At 33.6% G+C, this 16,780-nt stretch overlaps 1 protein-coding gene and 2 pseudogenes across 3 annotated transcripts; all 3 read right to left on the bottom strand.

Moving 5' to 3' along the window:
- Positions 1–3,309: 3,309 nt before the first annotated feature.
- Positions 3,310–7,409, bottom strand: LOC146950532 (F-box protein At5g50450-like). Its single transcript, XM_085748646.1, has 5 exons — positions 7,282–7,409; positions 6,716–6,823; positions 5,670–5,723; positions 5,018–5,309; positions 3,310–3,453 (listed from the first exon to the last, which is right to left on the bottom strand). The coding sequence occupies exons 1-5, from the start codon at positions 7,407–7,409 to the stop codon at positions 3,310–3,312; spliced, it is 726 nt and encodes a 241-aa protein (XP_085604772.1).
- A 2,364-nt stretch (positions 7,410–9,773) lies between these two features.
- LOC146950531 (putative L-type lectin-domain containing receptor kinase VII.2 pseudogene) lies at positions 9,774–12,291 on the bottom strand (annotated as a pseudogene). The gene has a single exon (XR_015027545.1). The product of XR_015027545.1 is annotated as a putative L-type lectin-domain containing receptor kinase VII.2 pseudogene (transcript).
- Positions 12,292–13,942: 1,651 nt separating this feature from the next.
- LOC146950530 (putative L-type lectin-domain containing receptor kinase VII.2 pseudogene) lies at positions 13,943–16,397 on the bottom strand (annotated as a pseudogene). The gene has a single exon (XR_015027546.1). The product of XR_015027546.1 is annotated as a putative L-type lectin-domain containing receptor kinase VII.2 pseudogene (transcript).
- Between the last annotated feature and the right edge of the window lie 383 nt (positions 16,398–16,780).

Below are 16,780 nucleotides of genomic sequence, written 5' to 3'. Positions count from 1 at the left end.
TGTTTTAGAATACCCCCTAGGCCAGCTGACTGTGCATTTTCGCTGATGTGGTACACAGGTATAAATTATGTTCTAAAATTATAAAAAATTCGGAAATATAATATTATCTAATTATTTTGATTTTGAAAATTAATTTCCAGATTTTTATTTTATTCGAAAAATTAATTTCCAGATTTTTATTTTATTCGAAAATATAATCTAAATGAATAACAGGATACAATGGATATTGATTGACACCGGTATATAAATCATGTTATACGCCTGAATGACAAACACTTAATTCTATTCTTCATGATCTAATGTTATGTTTTTTTAATTATGAAAATATTTTCCAATATTTTTATGTTTTGTATTAAAAATAAAAAAACAAGCTTTTTAATTTTGAAAGAAAAATCGAAACATTTTTACAAAAATTCGAAATATATTTTCAAAAATTTTGAACTCCTGAATTTTTCATATTTTTATGAAATAAAACTTCGTACTTTCGAAGAAAAAAAATGTGAATATTTTTCATTTTTCCGGTATTTAAAAAAATCTAAAAATATGAATTTTTCCAAATATATTAATATTTTCCAGAATGTTTTCTTTTTTTTTTTTTTATTTTTCCAGATTTTATTTTTTTATTTTTCCAGATTTTAGTTTTCATTTTTATTAATTTTTCCAGATTTCTTTTCATTTTTATTAATTTTTCCAATTTTTTAAAATTTTTCCGGTATTTTTGTTATTTTTTCAGAATATTTTTCATTGTTTAAATTTTTCCAGAATTTTTTTTATTTGTTAAGAATATTTTTCGTTTTTCCACGTGTACCCCATAAAAAATAAAAATAATTATACAGTCAGCGCGCCACATCATCAAAAAAAGGTGACTCGGCCTGCCACATCAGCGAAAATGCACAGTCAGCTGGCCTATGGGGTATTCTAAAACAAAAAAATTTTACAAGGACCAAATCCAAAAAAAAAAAAAATTTACATGGGGGAAAACCAAAAGTGCTCTATATTACAGGGGGTAAAGGCGTGTTAACCCTAAAGCTTATTAGGATCTCTTTTTTCAAAATAACTTATTCAAAATAGATTATTTATGTAAAACAGCTTATTAGGATCTCTTTTTTCAAAATAACTTATTCAAAACAGCTTATTTATGTAAAACAGCTTATTAAGATATCTTTTTTTCAAAATAACTTATTCAAAACAGCTTATTTATACAAAACGGCTTATCAAGATCTCTTTTTTCAAAACTACTTATTCAAAACAACTTATTTATGCAAAACAGCTTATTAGGATCTCTTTTTTCAAAATAACTTATTCAAAACAGCTTATTTATGTAAAACAGCTTATTAGGATCTCTTTTTTCAAAATAACTTATGCAAATAAGTAATTTTGAAAAATGAGATCCTAATAAGGTGTTTTGCATAAATAAGTTGTTTCGAATATAAAAAAAGAGATCTTAATAATTTTTTTGCATAAATAAGTTGTTTTGAATAAGTTATTTTGAAAAAATAGATCCTAATAAGCTGTTTTGCATAATTAAGCTGTTTTGAATAAGTTATTTTGAAAAAATAGATCCTAATAAGCTATTTTGCGTAAATAAGCTGTTTTGAATAAGTTATTTTGAAAAAATAGATCCTAATATTCTGTTTTGCATAAATAAGCTGTTTTGAATAAGTTATTTTGAAAAAAGAGATCCAAATAAGCTGTTTTGCATAAATAAGCTGTTTTGAATAAGTTATTTTGAAAAGATAGATCCAAATAAGTTGTTTTGCATAAATAAGGTGTTTTGAATAAGTAGTTTTGAAAAAAGAAATCTTGATAAGCCGTTTTGTATAAATAAGCTGTTTTGAATAAGTTGTTTTTAAAAAGAGATCCTAATAAGCTGTTTCGTATAAATAAGTTGTTTTGAATAAGTTGTTTCTTAAAAAGAGATCCTAATAAGCTGTTTTACATAAATAAGTTGTTTAGAATAAGTTATTTTGAAAAATGAGATCCTAATAAGCTGTTTTGAATAAGTTGATTTTAAAATAAGTTGTTTTGCATAAAATAAGTTGTTTTTTTTTTAAAATAAGTTGGTTTTAAATAGATATGCTTAATGGTTTGGTTCGGTTCGGTTAATAGGCAAGCAAACGGTTAACCGAACCATAACTTTGGTTCGGTTCGGTTACTGCCAAAACTTAAACGGTTCGGTTCGGTTATTCCGAACCATTTCACCAATTCGGTTCGGTTCGGTTCGGTTAATATGGATAACCGAACCATGCCCAGCCCTATATGTGTGACATAATTAAAGATCCTTATATGCTTTTAGCATGATCCAAAATGATCCAAAGAACAAAGACAAACAACAAAATAAAATAACTCCCCGCGAATATCCCTAAAAATTATAAATAAATGATATGTATGTGTGACATAATTAAAGATCCTTATATGCTTTTAGCATGATCCAAAGAACAAAGACAAACAACAAAATAAAATAACTCCCCGTGAATATCTTCATGAATATCTTCAGCCTGAGAATACTATAGCCTCGTCAAACACCCGTTCCATCGGCGATCACTCCATCTTATGCCGCAATTTCCAATCCAATGAGTAACACCCCCACGAACAATAATACACCTTTCTACAAACCTTACACCGCCCGAACTCATTCGACCGCGTCTCCACCCTTCCACATCCAATATGACCACATAGTCTCAAACCATCCTCCACCACCCCTAAACCCCATTCAAACCACTCTCTCAAAAACCTGTTCACCGGATGCACTGTAACACCCATACTAAACGTATCTAGAAAGTTTAGCATGAACGTTATTCTTGGTACTGGATACATTAAAATATACAACATAAATTTTTTCGAATGAATAATATTTACATCAAGTCACGTTCGTATAAACACTACTACAATACATCTCATCCATACATGAATATACATCCTTGATGTCCATGACGGCCTGCAGCGGTACGAACGAACCCTTGAAGTAATATCCATCCGGCTACGAACATGCATAATCATCCTGCTTATCTGAAACAAATAAGGATTGGGATGAGACATAATGTCTCAGTGAGTTCCCCTAAGTCCTAGGCTATAGGCAACCTCAAGGGGAAACCTACGGTCACCACGTGTCTACATTACAACCTGACGGTTGATTATACGTGTATGGGGACTTGCATACTTAGACGGTAGTGCATACTAGAGCCGTCATAATCTTATCTTAACTTGTTATAGGCTTCACTTCCTATACATGTCATGGCGGTCAAGGGGAAAACTAGGACCGCATTGCCAAGAATACGCTTTACGTATCGAGGCCTAAACATAACATAATCATGACACGATGCTAAACCAGACGATTAGGTGAAACCTAGGATCGTCATCAGTATCATGTTCTTTACTTGATCTATACATGATTTGTACTTGCTTGTAGCATCTAATACTCTTGTTCTTAACATGATCTTGCATGGAATCAATCTACATGTCATAACATAATCATAATCATGAGGAACATAATCGTATTCATAACATGCATAAACATATCTAAGTTCATTCATTAGGTTAGCGTTGAACAAACAAACATTATCTTGATTCATTTTATGGAGAGCCCCGGGTGGAGTAACCCCGAGAACAATCCCATACATGACCGATGTACGTACATCGGACTCCCTCGGTGTCGTGCGGGTCCCTTGCGGCTTGAACTGTTCCCCTTGAGTCGAGAACCTCCCGTATCCCCCTGATGTGGATAACAAGAGACACGAACACCGACATGCGGTTATAATCTTAGTCTTATCATCGTGAAAAATTAAACCTATTCATGCTTACATGTTACCTCGGAACCTTGATCGATCCGATTAGCGGTAATTCATACTTGTTCATGAGAGTAGAAAATATTCCTAGCATCTTAACATACATAAATATTCATGGTCATCATTCTAATTCTCGACAACTATGTCGAGGCTCTAGTTCCATTCCCCCACTTAATACATCACTAACCGGATATATTGCGCCTATCATAACATCTCATGTGCTATTCGTCATTGAAATTCATGATGTTGTTAATGCATTTCTTTACCAATATCCTAGGGTGAAACGTACAATGGTAACTTGACTTTGAGGGGTTTTTAAAGTTATAAGAGACTGCAGGGAAAAACTTGGTCGAAACCACTACATTTCAAATTTTCTTGTACAAAGTGTTGTGCTGTGAAATCTAGCTTGAGCGAGATTCATCATGCTTGAGCGAGATTCCAAGCGAGATTTTAATTTGATTCGGCAAAAATCTCGCTTAAGCGAGGTTCTTCAGTACCAGACCTGCAGAATTCGTAATTTTGACCTCTAAACCTCAAAATTAAGTTTCCAATGCACACAAGACACCCAGAATACATAGAAAACAACTTAGAACAATTACATGACAACAAACAACATCATTTCAATGATTAATGGCAAAAGGGGTACTAAAACCCTAACTTACATACTAATCCAAATCATGTTTTCTACAAGACATAATCATAATCCCAAAGGTAAGGAATTCTATCTATGGAACTCACCTAATCATGTTTCTTGCATATCTTCAAGCTTCAAGCCCAAACCCTAGCTTTCACTTCATTCTTTGATTCTTGACTTTCAACCCAAACCATGCTTAAATCTCTTCTTCCACTTATTTCTTGCTTGTTAAGCCACCAATTACATGTTTTGAGAAGCTTAGATGCCTTACAGAAGGAAGGATGGGGGCGGCCAAGTAGAGAGAAGGAGGAGAAACTTTCTTCTCAAAAACCTAGAGAGAGAAAGTGAAGGAAATTATGAAGATTTCCACCCCAAAATTGCTTATATACTCACTTGTGCGTAAATACTTAAATGCCCTTCGCCTTAGTCGCATTTACCTGACACTAATACATAAGTCCATGCTTGACTGATATCACACAATAATATCTTCCGTCGTACTTAACATTTTTCATCATACTCGCTTTCCATGAACATCAGTCCTCTGATACATTTAACAGGTAAAATTTCCATTAGCTGACGAGCGGGATGTTACATGCACCTCCGCCACTGTTATGTTAGCTTGCACCAACAACCGTCGTCCCTCCCTAATGTTCTTTTTGACGCCATAACCTTCTTGAAGACAATGGCCTAACTCACGTATTGCGTTCATGTGGCCGAGAAGTGAGGCGCGTTTAGAGAGATCTACTCCAGCGTGTAGATTTCTGCTATGCTCAGTGCCTCCGCTTCCGTTGAACTTAATCACCACGAGTGAGTATAGCGTTGGAGCGTGTTGCTTCATCGCAGCCTTGGCTATTAGAGATACTCCACTTCTTCGATTTTGAAGACAGTAAGGGTATTATTAATAAACAAATAATTAATGTTGCATTGAAACTTGAAAGTGACAAGTAAAGTGAAACAAAATTATTCTTCAAAATGGACAATTATTGTGAAACAGAGGGAGTAACAAATAAATAAATGAAGATTATTTATTTTTATTTTCATTTACGAAAGTAAAATAAAAAACACAAAGACTAGGAAACACTGTCATTCATCGGATAAGGCATGTCTTGGCGTATGTTTCGACAACAATCAGACACTGTAACGACATGTATAATTACACTAAATTATGTGATTTTCACATATTATTAACGGTGTTGTGTGTCAAGGGTTCGTGTATGTGTCCTTACTTCATAGACAAAGAAAGAAAAAAGTGACTTACCATTTCAAGAGTATAACAAGCATCCATGTTACCGACATTAACACAGCATTTTAGAAAAGGCTTAAATATGATAATCGTCCCTGTAATTTAGTCCAGTTTTGATTTCCGTCCCTGTAAAAAAAAAATTGAAATACATCCCTGTAAAAAAAAAATTGTTTGAAAAAGGTCTCTGGCCCCACTATTCAGCTGATTTGCCATGGTTTTGGCCACGTGGCAGTTGCTGACTGTGTAACTTTTGCCACGTGGCGTGCCACATAATATTAAATTTTTACAAATATTTTTAAAATTATGAAAATTGTTTTTAATTTTAAATTTTAAAATTATTTTTAAAATTATTAAAATTGTTTCAAAACAATATAAAAATTCTGAAAATAAATTTTAAAATATAAAAATAATTTTCTGAATTTTTTTTTGTATAATTTTAAAAATAAAATTAATTTTTTTAATATTATATACTCTGAAAAAAATGATTTTTTTAAAAATTAAAACTTTCGTAAAAGAACAAGAAATTAGAATTTTTTTTTTTAAAATTTATAATTTATCTTAGAAAATTATAAATTTATAACTTTTGAAAATATAATTGTCATTATTTTCGAAAAAATTTAATATATAATTTTCAAATTAAAAAAAATATTTTTCGAAAATTTAATTTTCACATTTTTTTTCAAAATTTTTAATTTTAACAGTTTTTTTGTCAAAAAATTAAGTTTTCGAAAAATTTTATTTTCGGAAAAGTATTTTCAGATTTTTTTATGATTTTTAAATTTATTTTCAGATTTTTTAAATTTAAAAAAAATTTCGTAATTTTATTTTTATTTTAATTTTTTTTAATTACGTGGACTGTCACGTCAGCGCCACGTGGCAAAAGTTGCATAGTCAACAACTGCCACGTGAGCGAATAGCATGCCAAGTCAGACATGAAGTGGGGCCAGGGATCTTTTTCAAACAAATTTTTTTTACGGGATGTATTTCAATTTTTTTTTTACAGGGACGAAAATCAAAACTTGACCAAATTACAGGGGCGATTATCATATTTAATCCTTTAGAAAATGGTGAGAGTTCTCAGACCAATTATCGGGATTAACGGCGAATACTTTTGACCCAGCTTCCAATAAAACCATAGGATGAAAACCCAAACGGTTAGGGCTGGCAATGAACCGAACCAACTCGAAAATAACTCGATACTCGATTCGATAAATGATTCGTTGAACTTGGTTCATGAACCAAATGAGCCGCACTTGAGTTGAAAATTAAGCTCGTTAAATAAATGAGTTGAACTTGAACTGAGTATGGTTCGACTCGTTTGGTTCATGAACCAGCTCGATAATGTATAATTTATTACAAGCTTCTTTTAATAATTATATACTTTTTTCATAGAAATTATTACTAATTTGAATAAATATCAACGGCAATTTTAATAATAAAGAGAGGAAAAAAGGTTAATACCTTATGAATACTTTTACACAAACATGTGCAAAAAATAGTCCCACATCGGGGAGGTTTGGGAATATCGGAGACGAGGACTGTATATAAAAGCGCAGTGCATAGCAACAATGTTGTAAGTAAAACAAATACCTGAGGGTGTTAAATATGATAGAACTTACGTTAAGAGGGTGTTAAAGAAACGGGAAGGAGAAGAGGCAGTGGAGCTGAGCTTGGTAAGGATGAAGATGACGATATCATCAGGCAATTCTTCGAAGAAATCTTTATTGTGTTTCATAGGTCTTCTCATGCTATTCGCATTTCAGAGAGATTCTTAATCTCTTGTTATTTAAAGTTAACCGCAATATTTTGCCCTAGATTTACCCTAATTTCTCTGCTTAATTTTACTATATTAACCCTATCTCTTATTAATAAAGCTTAACCCGTCTCGCTATACTTAACTTAATTTTAACCTAATTTTCCCTCCACACTTTTGCATTTAATGTTTATCTAAAATCAAATTATGTTAGTCAAATCATGTTCCTAATTTCAATGATAATCGCATTTATTGTTCATTCCAATTAAAAGATCAAAATCTATGTCGTGTCGATGTCATGGACATAATATGATATGGTACAGTACCAAATGTTTATGATAATTAATATTATGAATTTAATTAGAACAATTATGACATTCAACTAAACTATTTTGTTAGTCCTCGTGAACTTAGCTCAGTTGGTATGGACAATCCATAATATATGCAAGGTATGGGGTTCAAATTCCGACCAAAAAAAACTATTTTATTACATGTTGTCAAATATATGTTGTTCTGTTTTTTTGAAGGAAAATATATGTTGTTCTGTTGTGTAGTCCCATGATACATGCCATCAATTTTTCACCTGCTGTTGCCTTTTTGTACTCTTCTCTTTATTTATTTACTTGTTAAGTTAAGCTTGTTACAAATTAATTGAATTAGACCGAAATTCCAGTAACAAACTATTTGGATTAGGCCGAAATTTTTGGTTTCACTTCAACTTTTTTCTTTATTAATTGATTCTTTTCGGTTTTTTAACTAGATATTATCTGCAACAAGCAAGACTATTATATTGAGTATCCAAACATTGCCTTGAAATCTTAATAAACTGTAAACTCTCTAAAATTTTATCATTGTTAAATGTCATAACTCCAGTTCAAATTGAGGATATTGATTAAGTTCAAAGAGAGGACATTGATTAAGTTCAAATAGACTTGAGTCATCTTGTCTAAATGTCATGGATCGTTTTTATTTTGAATTCTGCTCTTTACCCAACACATTTTGCTCATTTCCAACTGAAATTTCAAAAATACCCCTGCGTGAGTTAAATCACGCTGGTGTTAAATTTACGTGACTTAACTCACGCAGAGATTTTCACAGAGTTTTACACTAACGTGAGTTAACTCACGCAGGTATTTGCACTAGCGTGAGTTAACTCACGCAAAAATTTACACTAGCGTGAGTTAACTCACGCAGTCGCAGGGGAATTATAGTCATTTCTATTGGGAATGAGCAATTTTTGTTGGTTAAAGAGCATAATTCTTTTATTTCCATTTGGTCCAAATTATGGGCTTATAGGTATGTCCATCTGGTCTAACTTATTTGAAAATGAACATTGCTGGTTCCACTTCAAATTTTACTTGAAAACACATGAAAATTACACATTTAACCCCAATGTTAACGGTAGTTTCCATGCGTTTTCAAGCAAAATCTCACGTGGGAACAACAATGTTCAACCTATTTTAACAACTTTGGTATTTTGTTTTTTTTGGCATACAAAAGTTTAATTGACTTGGGTTATGTGACCCTTTTGAGTTTTGACAATGTCATTGTGAATTGACTACAAAAGATTTTCTTTACCTAATTTTCATAAGCTCTCTAGGACAGCTTATAAAAACAATATATCGCTGGTATGAAAACTGTTTTATTTTATTTTGTCTGTGTTGTATAAATAACTTATACACAAGCACTTATATGATAAGCACCTATGCAAGACATGCTTAATTAAGCTGTTTATCCAAATAGAGTCTAATTGATTAGGTTTTGTTTTTAATGCTTAGGCATCATGGCTTATACATTGTCATTGGATTTTTATTTTTTGCTGATGTGAATGTTAATGTTATACAGAGTTAAATGTAAAAGAACTGGTGGCTTGAAATTCACAATGAGTGGAAGTGATGATTTCTATCAAGTTCTTATTACAAATGTAGGGTTGGATGGTGAAGTGGTTGCTGTGAATGTGAAGGGAACTAAAACTGGATGGATACCAATGTCAAGGAATTGGGGACAAAACTGGCATTGCAATATGTGAACCTTCAAAAACAACCTCTATCCTTTGAGGTTACCATCACAAGTGGAAAAACCATCACATTTTACAATGTAGCTCCAGCAAATTGGCAATTTGGACAAACATTTGAAGGTAAACAATTCTAGCAGGAGAGGATTCAGAATTGTAATGTTAAAAGGCAAGTTTTTGTGACATGAACTTTGAACTACTAACTGTGATTTATAACCTTTCCAAAACTTTTGTTTTGACATGACTTTTATTTCCTCATACATTATGCTTCACATTTCAATTACCATTGTCATTTCAGCAATATTTTCCTTTAGAAACAAAAATATGAAACATACAAATCTATCAGTGCATCAAAGTGATGTATACATCAATACTATTGTTTTTCTTTTCCAAATTTAAATTTCATACATCCTCTGACGACCCTGTGCAATTTTCGACATAACTTTGGCCTTATAAATATACAGCATTTTATGATAACATGTTAAAAACCTATAGAAGAAAACAATTATCTCATTCACAATTAATTTTGGTAGTGTACACAAACCAGCTTCAAATATAAGCCAAGACCTCGAAATGTGACGATAACCCAAAATCTGCAACAACTAAAGATCTACAGCATTATCGGCCTTCCTTGCTGATATCTGAATCTGGTGGCGGAATGGAACTTGAGCCTCTTGAAGACGTCTTAGAATTATAACTGAACATTCTAATTTCTTCAAAAGTAGGGTGATCTCTAAATGGAAGTGTACTTTCAGTTCTAGACCACATTGCAGCTGATTTTATTCTTCCAAGTAAACCTTTCTCCATATTTTCTTCATCAGATTCGATGCTTTCTATTTCTCCCTCTAACATTTTCACAATCTGTCTCATTATTGGCCTAACACCAGGGTCTGAATTTGAACACAGCAAACCCAAATGAAGCAATCTCTCAGCTTCCTCAATGGTGTATCCTCCTTTAGCCTTCAACCTTTCATCAACAGCATTATGCAATTGATCAAGCACCATTAGAGACTCCACCCATTCAATTAGCCCTGGCTTATGTTCTTCAATAGGTCTTCGCCCGCAAATCACTTCTAAAACCAATATTCCAAACCCAAACACATCAGACATTGTTGACGCTCTTCCTGTTCGAATCACTTCTGGAGCAATGTATCCTAATGTTCCGAGTACTTTTGTTGTGCTAGCCACTTGTCCGTGATGCTCATGCATGAGAGCCAAACCAAAATCACCCAATCTAGCATTCATATCCTTGTCAAGTAGAACATTGCTTGCTTTGATATCCCTATGCAAGACCTTAACTTCCCAACCTTCATGCAGGTACAGAATCCCCGTGGCTACATTTTTCAAAACTTGAATCCTCTCTTCCCATGTTAGCATTTTTCCTTCTTCACACTCAAAGATCCATTTGTCTAAACTTCCATTATTCATGAAGTCATAAACTAAAATCAAGTTTCCCTTTCCTTTCTTGCACCAACCTTGGAATCCTACTAAATTTCTATGTTTCAGTCTTCCTAGGCTTGAAACCTCGGCCAAAAACTCTCTCATCCCTTCTCTTTCTTGAGGGATTCTTTTGACCGCGACTTCAACCCCTTGCAAGATCCCTTTATATACACTCTTGTTTCCTCCTACAGCAACCACGTTCTCTTCAGAGAATCCTCCTGTTGCTTCATGAATCTCTTGGAAGCTAATCTTATGCGGCCAATACTCTAGTTCCCAATCTTCAATTTCTTCCTCTACATTGTTTCCCCTATAGAGGATAAAAAACAATGCACAACTGCAACTGATGATTAATACACAGACAACACTGATGGCTCCTACAACTATAGCTTTTGCTCCAGAAAACCATCCCTTATGAGGGACAAATGAAGGTAATTTATCTGTCACTAAAGCATCACCAATTGAAAAATTCGTGTTACTAAAGCTCCAAGCAAGAATCTTACTACTGTCTATTAATCTCCCTGTAGATGCGCAGAATCCAACATATGTTTCATTCATAAGAACCCCGGAAAGATTAACATTTGTACTGATGAGAGGAACATGAGGCCTCTTTTGTCCTGCCAGAGCCATTGTAACATTTAGCTGGGAGTGCATAAACTCAATCCATACTTGATAATTTTCTCCGCTTTTTATATTCAACACCTTAAATTCATTGTCATTTTTTCCACCCCAGTAGCCAGCCTCATGTGAAGTTAAGGATGTAAGCGAGTTTATGTCAACACCAACATGATTGTCATTTATATCGTTGAACTCTTCTACATTTTTAGCAATATCGAATTCAACTGCAAGAACATGGTTGTTAGGATTACCTTCATTGGTGAGATTGAAAAGGCCCATATACTCAGCTGATGTTGTGCCATTTACATCTCTTGAAGATGTGAATAGGAAGGACAAGGCATGTCCGGCAATAGAATTTTTGATGGGGGCAACAGAGAAAATGAAGGAGGTTGCAAAGGGGAGAATGGTGGAAGAGTTGGGCGGTTTGATAGGTATTATTTTAGGGTAAAAAGCACGGCCTATGGAGAAGAAACTACCATTAGTGAGAGTGAGAATAGAGGCCTGAATGGTGGCATTTCCATATAGGATGATGTTTGTGGAGTTGAAGTTTGTATTATAGACAAATTCAGTAGTGGAAACACAACATATAATTATGGATACAGTGTGAAGAAAAATGATAAAAAGCTTAAGTTGAGGCATTGTGAAAGGACTAAGAAGTAAGAACATAGGAAAAATTGTTGCCAAACTCAGTTTATTTAATATTAAATATATAAGATTTAATAGTGATGTTATATGAGTGAACAGTATTAGATGCCGGCTGGAAAAGGGAGTGACTGGTTGGTCAAAAATGCTAAGTATATACTTGTTTGAAATATGAAGAATGAGGTCTACACATGACTCTATAGGTCAACTAATCAATCCAAATGTGCAGCACAAAACTTTTGTTTGTACTATTTGATACTTTTCCATGCAAATGGGAAAAAAAAAGTGTCACAAGGGAAGATTTTTCACATTTTTCTGTAGCAACCCTTTTGTTGCTTCTATCTAATCCATTGAGCAACGAGCATATGGCACAGTAATGACCATTAACTTGTTGTGGCATTACTTAGATATGCAATGCAAATATTTTATTGACTGATTCAAATGTTTCATTAGATATACTACAACTAGAGAAGCTGTAAATTACATGTGAGTTTAGTCACTTTTTGTTTCTCATAGATTGTTTCAAACAAATGATTTGACTGAAATGGTTAATGAATTCAATTAAACATGAACATTTGAAGAGCTCGAATTTAAATCTTAACTGAAACAATTTTTTGTCAAATTTTTTTATTTATCTTTCGATTGAACTTTAGATTAAAGACTCCCTTTCAATAAGATGGATGAAGAAACATATCAAACCTTTATAAAAATATGAAACTCTTCTTTGAACTTAAAAAAAAAAAAAAAAATTGGGGAAGGGAGTTATTAACTAAAGTGGCATTATTGACTATTTTACAACCGTTCATAAGAGATTCAAACTAGGTTCAGTATAATTTGGACCTATGGAAAAATTGGTCCAACATGGACTTGTTTTTTTAACCCTTAAATTAGATGGTTCCACCAAATCTTATTGTAGTCCATCAACACCAAATCAAACCTACAAAACCTCCTCAGAATTTTTTTTCTTCTGCCCCTATCACCAAAAAAATTGATATGTTTGCCCCTAATTGAAAACTATTAATACAAATGCCCCTGTTTTTCATTTTAGTTGACGAGCATGCCTATTTTTTCAACATTCTCTGCAAAACTGCAGGCTTTACATTTCACTTGGCGAGCATCATATTTTTTTGTTTTTTTTTCCTTCTGTTCTTGATATCAAATGGCGAACTAGCCGTCCTCTTGGGCTTAACTCAGTTGGTATGGACAATACATAATATATGCAAGGTCCGGGGGTTCGAATCCCGGCCACCACCAAAACAAAATGGCGAACTAGCCATTGTTATTTTTTTTCATTTAATTTTTACATGTTTGCCAGCTAAATGGCGAGCATGCCCATTTAATTTCATTTAATTTTTTTATTTTTATTAAAACAACCACATTTCTTTAATTTAAAAAAACCTAAAATGATTTTTTTATTAAGCATGTAACAAAACTGGATGGATACCAATGGCAAGGAATTGGGGACAAAACTGGCATTGCAATGTGAATCTTCAAAAACAGCCTCTATCCTTTGAGGTCACTATCACAAGTGGAAAAACAATCACATCTTACAATGTAGCTCCTGCAAACTGGCAATTTGGACAAACATTTGAAGGAAAACAATTCTAGCATGAAAGGATCAGAATTTTGATGGTAAAAGATAAGTTTTAGTGACTTGAATTTTGAACTACTAACTGTGATTTATTACTCTTCCAAGACTTTTACTTTGATATGATGTTCAATCCTCATCCTGTAATGATGTCCAAGATTTTTACTTTGATATAATGCATCCTAATATCTTCTTACATTATGCCTCACATTTCAATTACCATTGTCATTTCAGCAATATTTTCCTCTAGAAACAAAAATATGAAACATACAAATCTATCGGTGCATCAAAGTGATGTATACATAAATAGTGTTGTTTTTCTTTTCCAAATTTAAATTTCATACATCCTTCGACGACCCTGTGAAATTTTTCACATAATTTTGGCCTTATAAATATACAACATTTTATGATAACCCAAAATATAAGCTAAGACCTTGAAACGCGACGATAACCCAAAATCTGCAACAACTAAAGATCTACAACATTACCGGCCTTCCTTGATGATATCTGAATCTGATGGCGGAATGGAACTTGAGCCACTCGTAGACGTCTTAGAATTATAACTGAACATTCTAATTTCTTCAAAAGTAGGGTGATCTCTATATGGAAGTGTACTTTCAGTTCTAGACCACGTTGCAGCTGACTTTATTCTTCCAAGTAAACTTTTCTCCATATTTTCTCCATCAGATTCAATGCTTTCCATTTCTCCCTCTAACATTTTCACAACCTGTCTCATTGTTGGTCTAACACCCGGGTCTGAATTTGAACACAGCAAACCCAAATGAAGCAATCTCTCAGCTTCCTCAATGGTGTATCCTCCCTTAGCCTTCAACCTTTCATCAACAGCACTGTGAAGTTGATCAAGCACCTTTAGGGACTCCACCCATTCAATTAGTCCTGGCTTATGTTCTTCAATAGGTCTTCGGCCGCAAATCACTTCCAACACCAATATTCCAAACCCAAACACATCAGACATAGTTGATGATCTTCCTGTTCGAATCACTTCTGGAGCAATGTATCCTAATGTTCCGAGTACTTTTGTTGTGTTGGCCACTTGTCCGTGATGCTCATGCATGAGAGCCAATCCAAAATCCCCCAATCTAGCATTCATATCCTTGTCAAGTAGAACATTGCTTGCTTTGATATCCCTATGCAAAACCTTAACTTCCCAACCCTCATGCAAGTATAGAATTCCCGTGGCTACATTTTTCAAAACTTGAATCCTCTCTTCCCATGTTAGCATCTTTCCTTCTTCACACTCAAAGATCCATTTGTCTAAACTTCCATTATTCATGAAGTCATAAACTAGAATCAAGTTTCCCTTTTCTTCCTTGCACCAACCTCTGAATCCCACTAAATTTCTATGTTTCAGTCTTCCTAGGCTTGAAACCTCAGCCAAAAACTCTCTCATCCCTTCTCTTTCTTGAGGGATTCTCTTGACCGCGACTTCAACACCTTGCAAAATCCCTTTATATACACTTTTGTTCTCTCCTACAGCAACCACATTTTCTTCAGAGAATCCTCCTGTTGCAGCATGAATCTCTTGGAAACTAATCCTATGTGGCCAATACTCTAGTTCCCAATCTTCAATTTCTTCTTCTCCTTTGTTTCTCTTATAGAGAATAAATAACACTGCACAACTAATGATTAAGACAGAGACAACACCAGTTATTCCTACATCTATAGCCTTTGCTCCGAAAAACCATCCTTTATGAGGGACAAATGAAGGCAAGTTGTGTGTTACTAAAGCATCACCAATTGAAAAATTTGTATTACTAAAGCTCCAAGCAAGAATGTTAACACTATCTCTTTTCTTCCCCGTGGCTGCACAGAATCCAACATAAGTTTCATCCATAATAACTCCAGAAAGGTTAAGATTCATGCTGATAAGAGGCACATGTGGCCTCTTTCGTCCTGCCCGAGCTATTGTAACGTTTATCTGAGAGTGCATAAATTCAATCCATACTTGATAATTTTCTCCACTTTTCATGTTCAACACATTAAATTTCTTGTCATGTTTTCCACCCCAATAGCCAGCCTCATGTGAAGATAAGGATGTAAGAGAGTTTACGTCGATACCAACATGATTATCATTAGTATCATTGAATTCTTCGTTTCTAACCATATCGAATTCGACTCCAAAAACATGGTTGTTAGGATTACCTTGATTTGTGAGATTTAAAAGACCGATATACTCAGTTGATGTTGTTCCATTTAGACCACTTGAAGGTGTGAATATGAAGGCAAAGCCATGTCCTATGATAAAGTTTTTGATGGGGGAGATAGAGAAAATGAAGGAAGTAGCAAATGGGAGAAGAGTGGAAGAGTTTGGTGGTTTTGTAGGTATTTTTTTAGGGTAAAAAGCACGAGCTATTGAGAAGGAAGGGGAAGTGTCATTAGTGAGAGTAAGAATGGAGTTGCTAATGGTTGCATTTCCATGTAGGATAATATTTTTGAAGTTGAAGTTTGTATTATAGACAAATTCAGTAGTGGAAACACAGCAGATAATTATGGTTACAGTGTGAAGAAAAGTGATAAAAAGCTTAAGTTGAGGCATTGTGAAAGGATTAAGAACATAGAAAAAATTGTTGCCAAATTGAGTTTATTTAATATTAAATATAAGATTTAAGTTTAATAGTGATGTTACATGAATGAACTATATTCGATGCTAGGAAAAGGAAACGAGCGGTTGGTAAAAAAATGCTATACTTGTTTGAAAAATGAAGAATGGTATGGTGTATGTACACTTGACTTTATAGGTCAACCCTTCAATTCAAACGCGGTTTATTAATTTGGCAGCACAACACGTTTTGTTTTGTTTGTACTACTTAATAGGTTTCAATGCAAATGGGAAAAACATGTCACGAGGGAAGACTTTTGTTTCTCATAGAATGTTTCAACAAACAAGTGATTTGACTTAAATGTTTAACGGGTTTAATTAAATCCGTATATTCCAAAGAACGTGAATTTGAATCTTAACAGGAACAATTTTTTGTCAAATTATATTTTCCTTTCGGTCGAACACTAAGTTAACAGATTCCCTTTCATTGAGATGGATGAAGAAAC

The sequence above is a fragment of the Medicago sativa genome, chromosome 2 (genome assembly GCF_051527215.1).
Source record: "Medicago sativa cultivar Bolivia chromosome 2, Bolivia_mono, whole genome shotgun sequence".
In the NCBI taxonomy this organism is placed as follows: Eukaryota; Viridiplantae; Streptophyta; class Magnoliopsida; order Fabales; family Fabaceae; genus Medicago; species Medicago sativa.
This window is presented reverse-complemented; position numbering and strand designations above follow the sequence as displayed.

Excerpts from the sequence above, each read along its gene's own strand:
- LOC146950532 (XM_085748646.1), bottom strand. The coding sequence starts at position 7,409 with ATGAGAAGACCTATGAAACACAATAAAGATTTCTTCGAAGAATTGCCT. Across the intron at positions 5,310-5,669 it reads ACTCTTGAAATGGTAAGTCA|TTACTGTCTTCAAAATCGAA; the intron begins CTTTTTTCTTTC and ends TTAATAATACCC. Across the intron at positions 3,454-5,017 it reads CTAACATAACAGTGGCGGAG|ATTGATTCCATGCAAGATCA; the intron begins GTGCATGTAACA and ends TATGACATGTAG.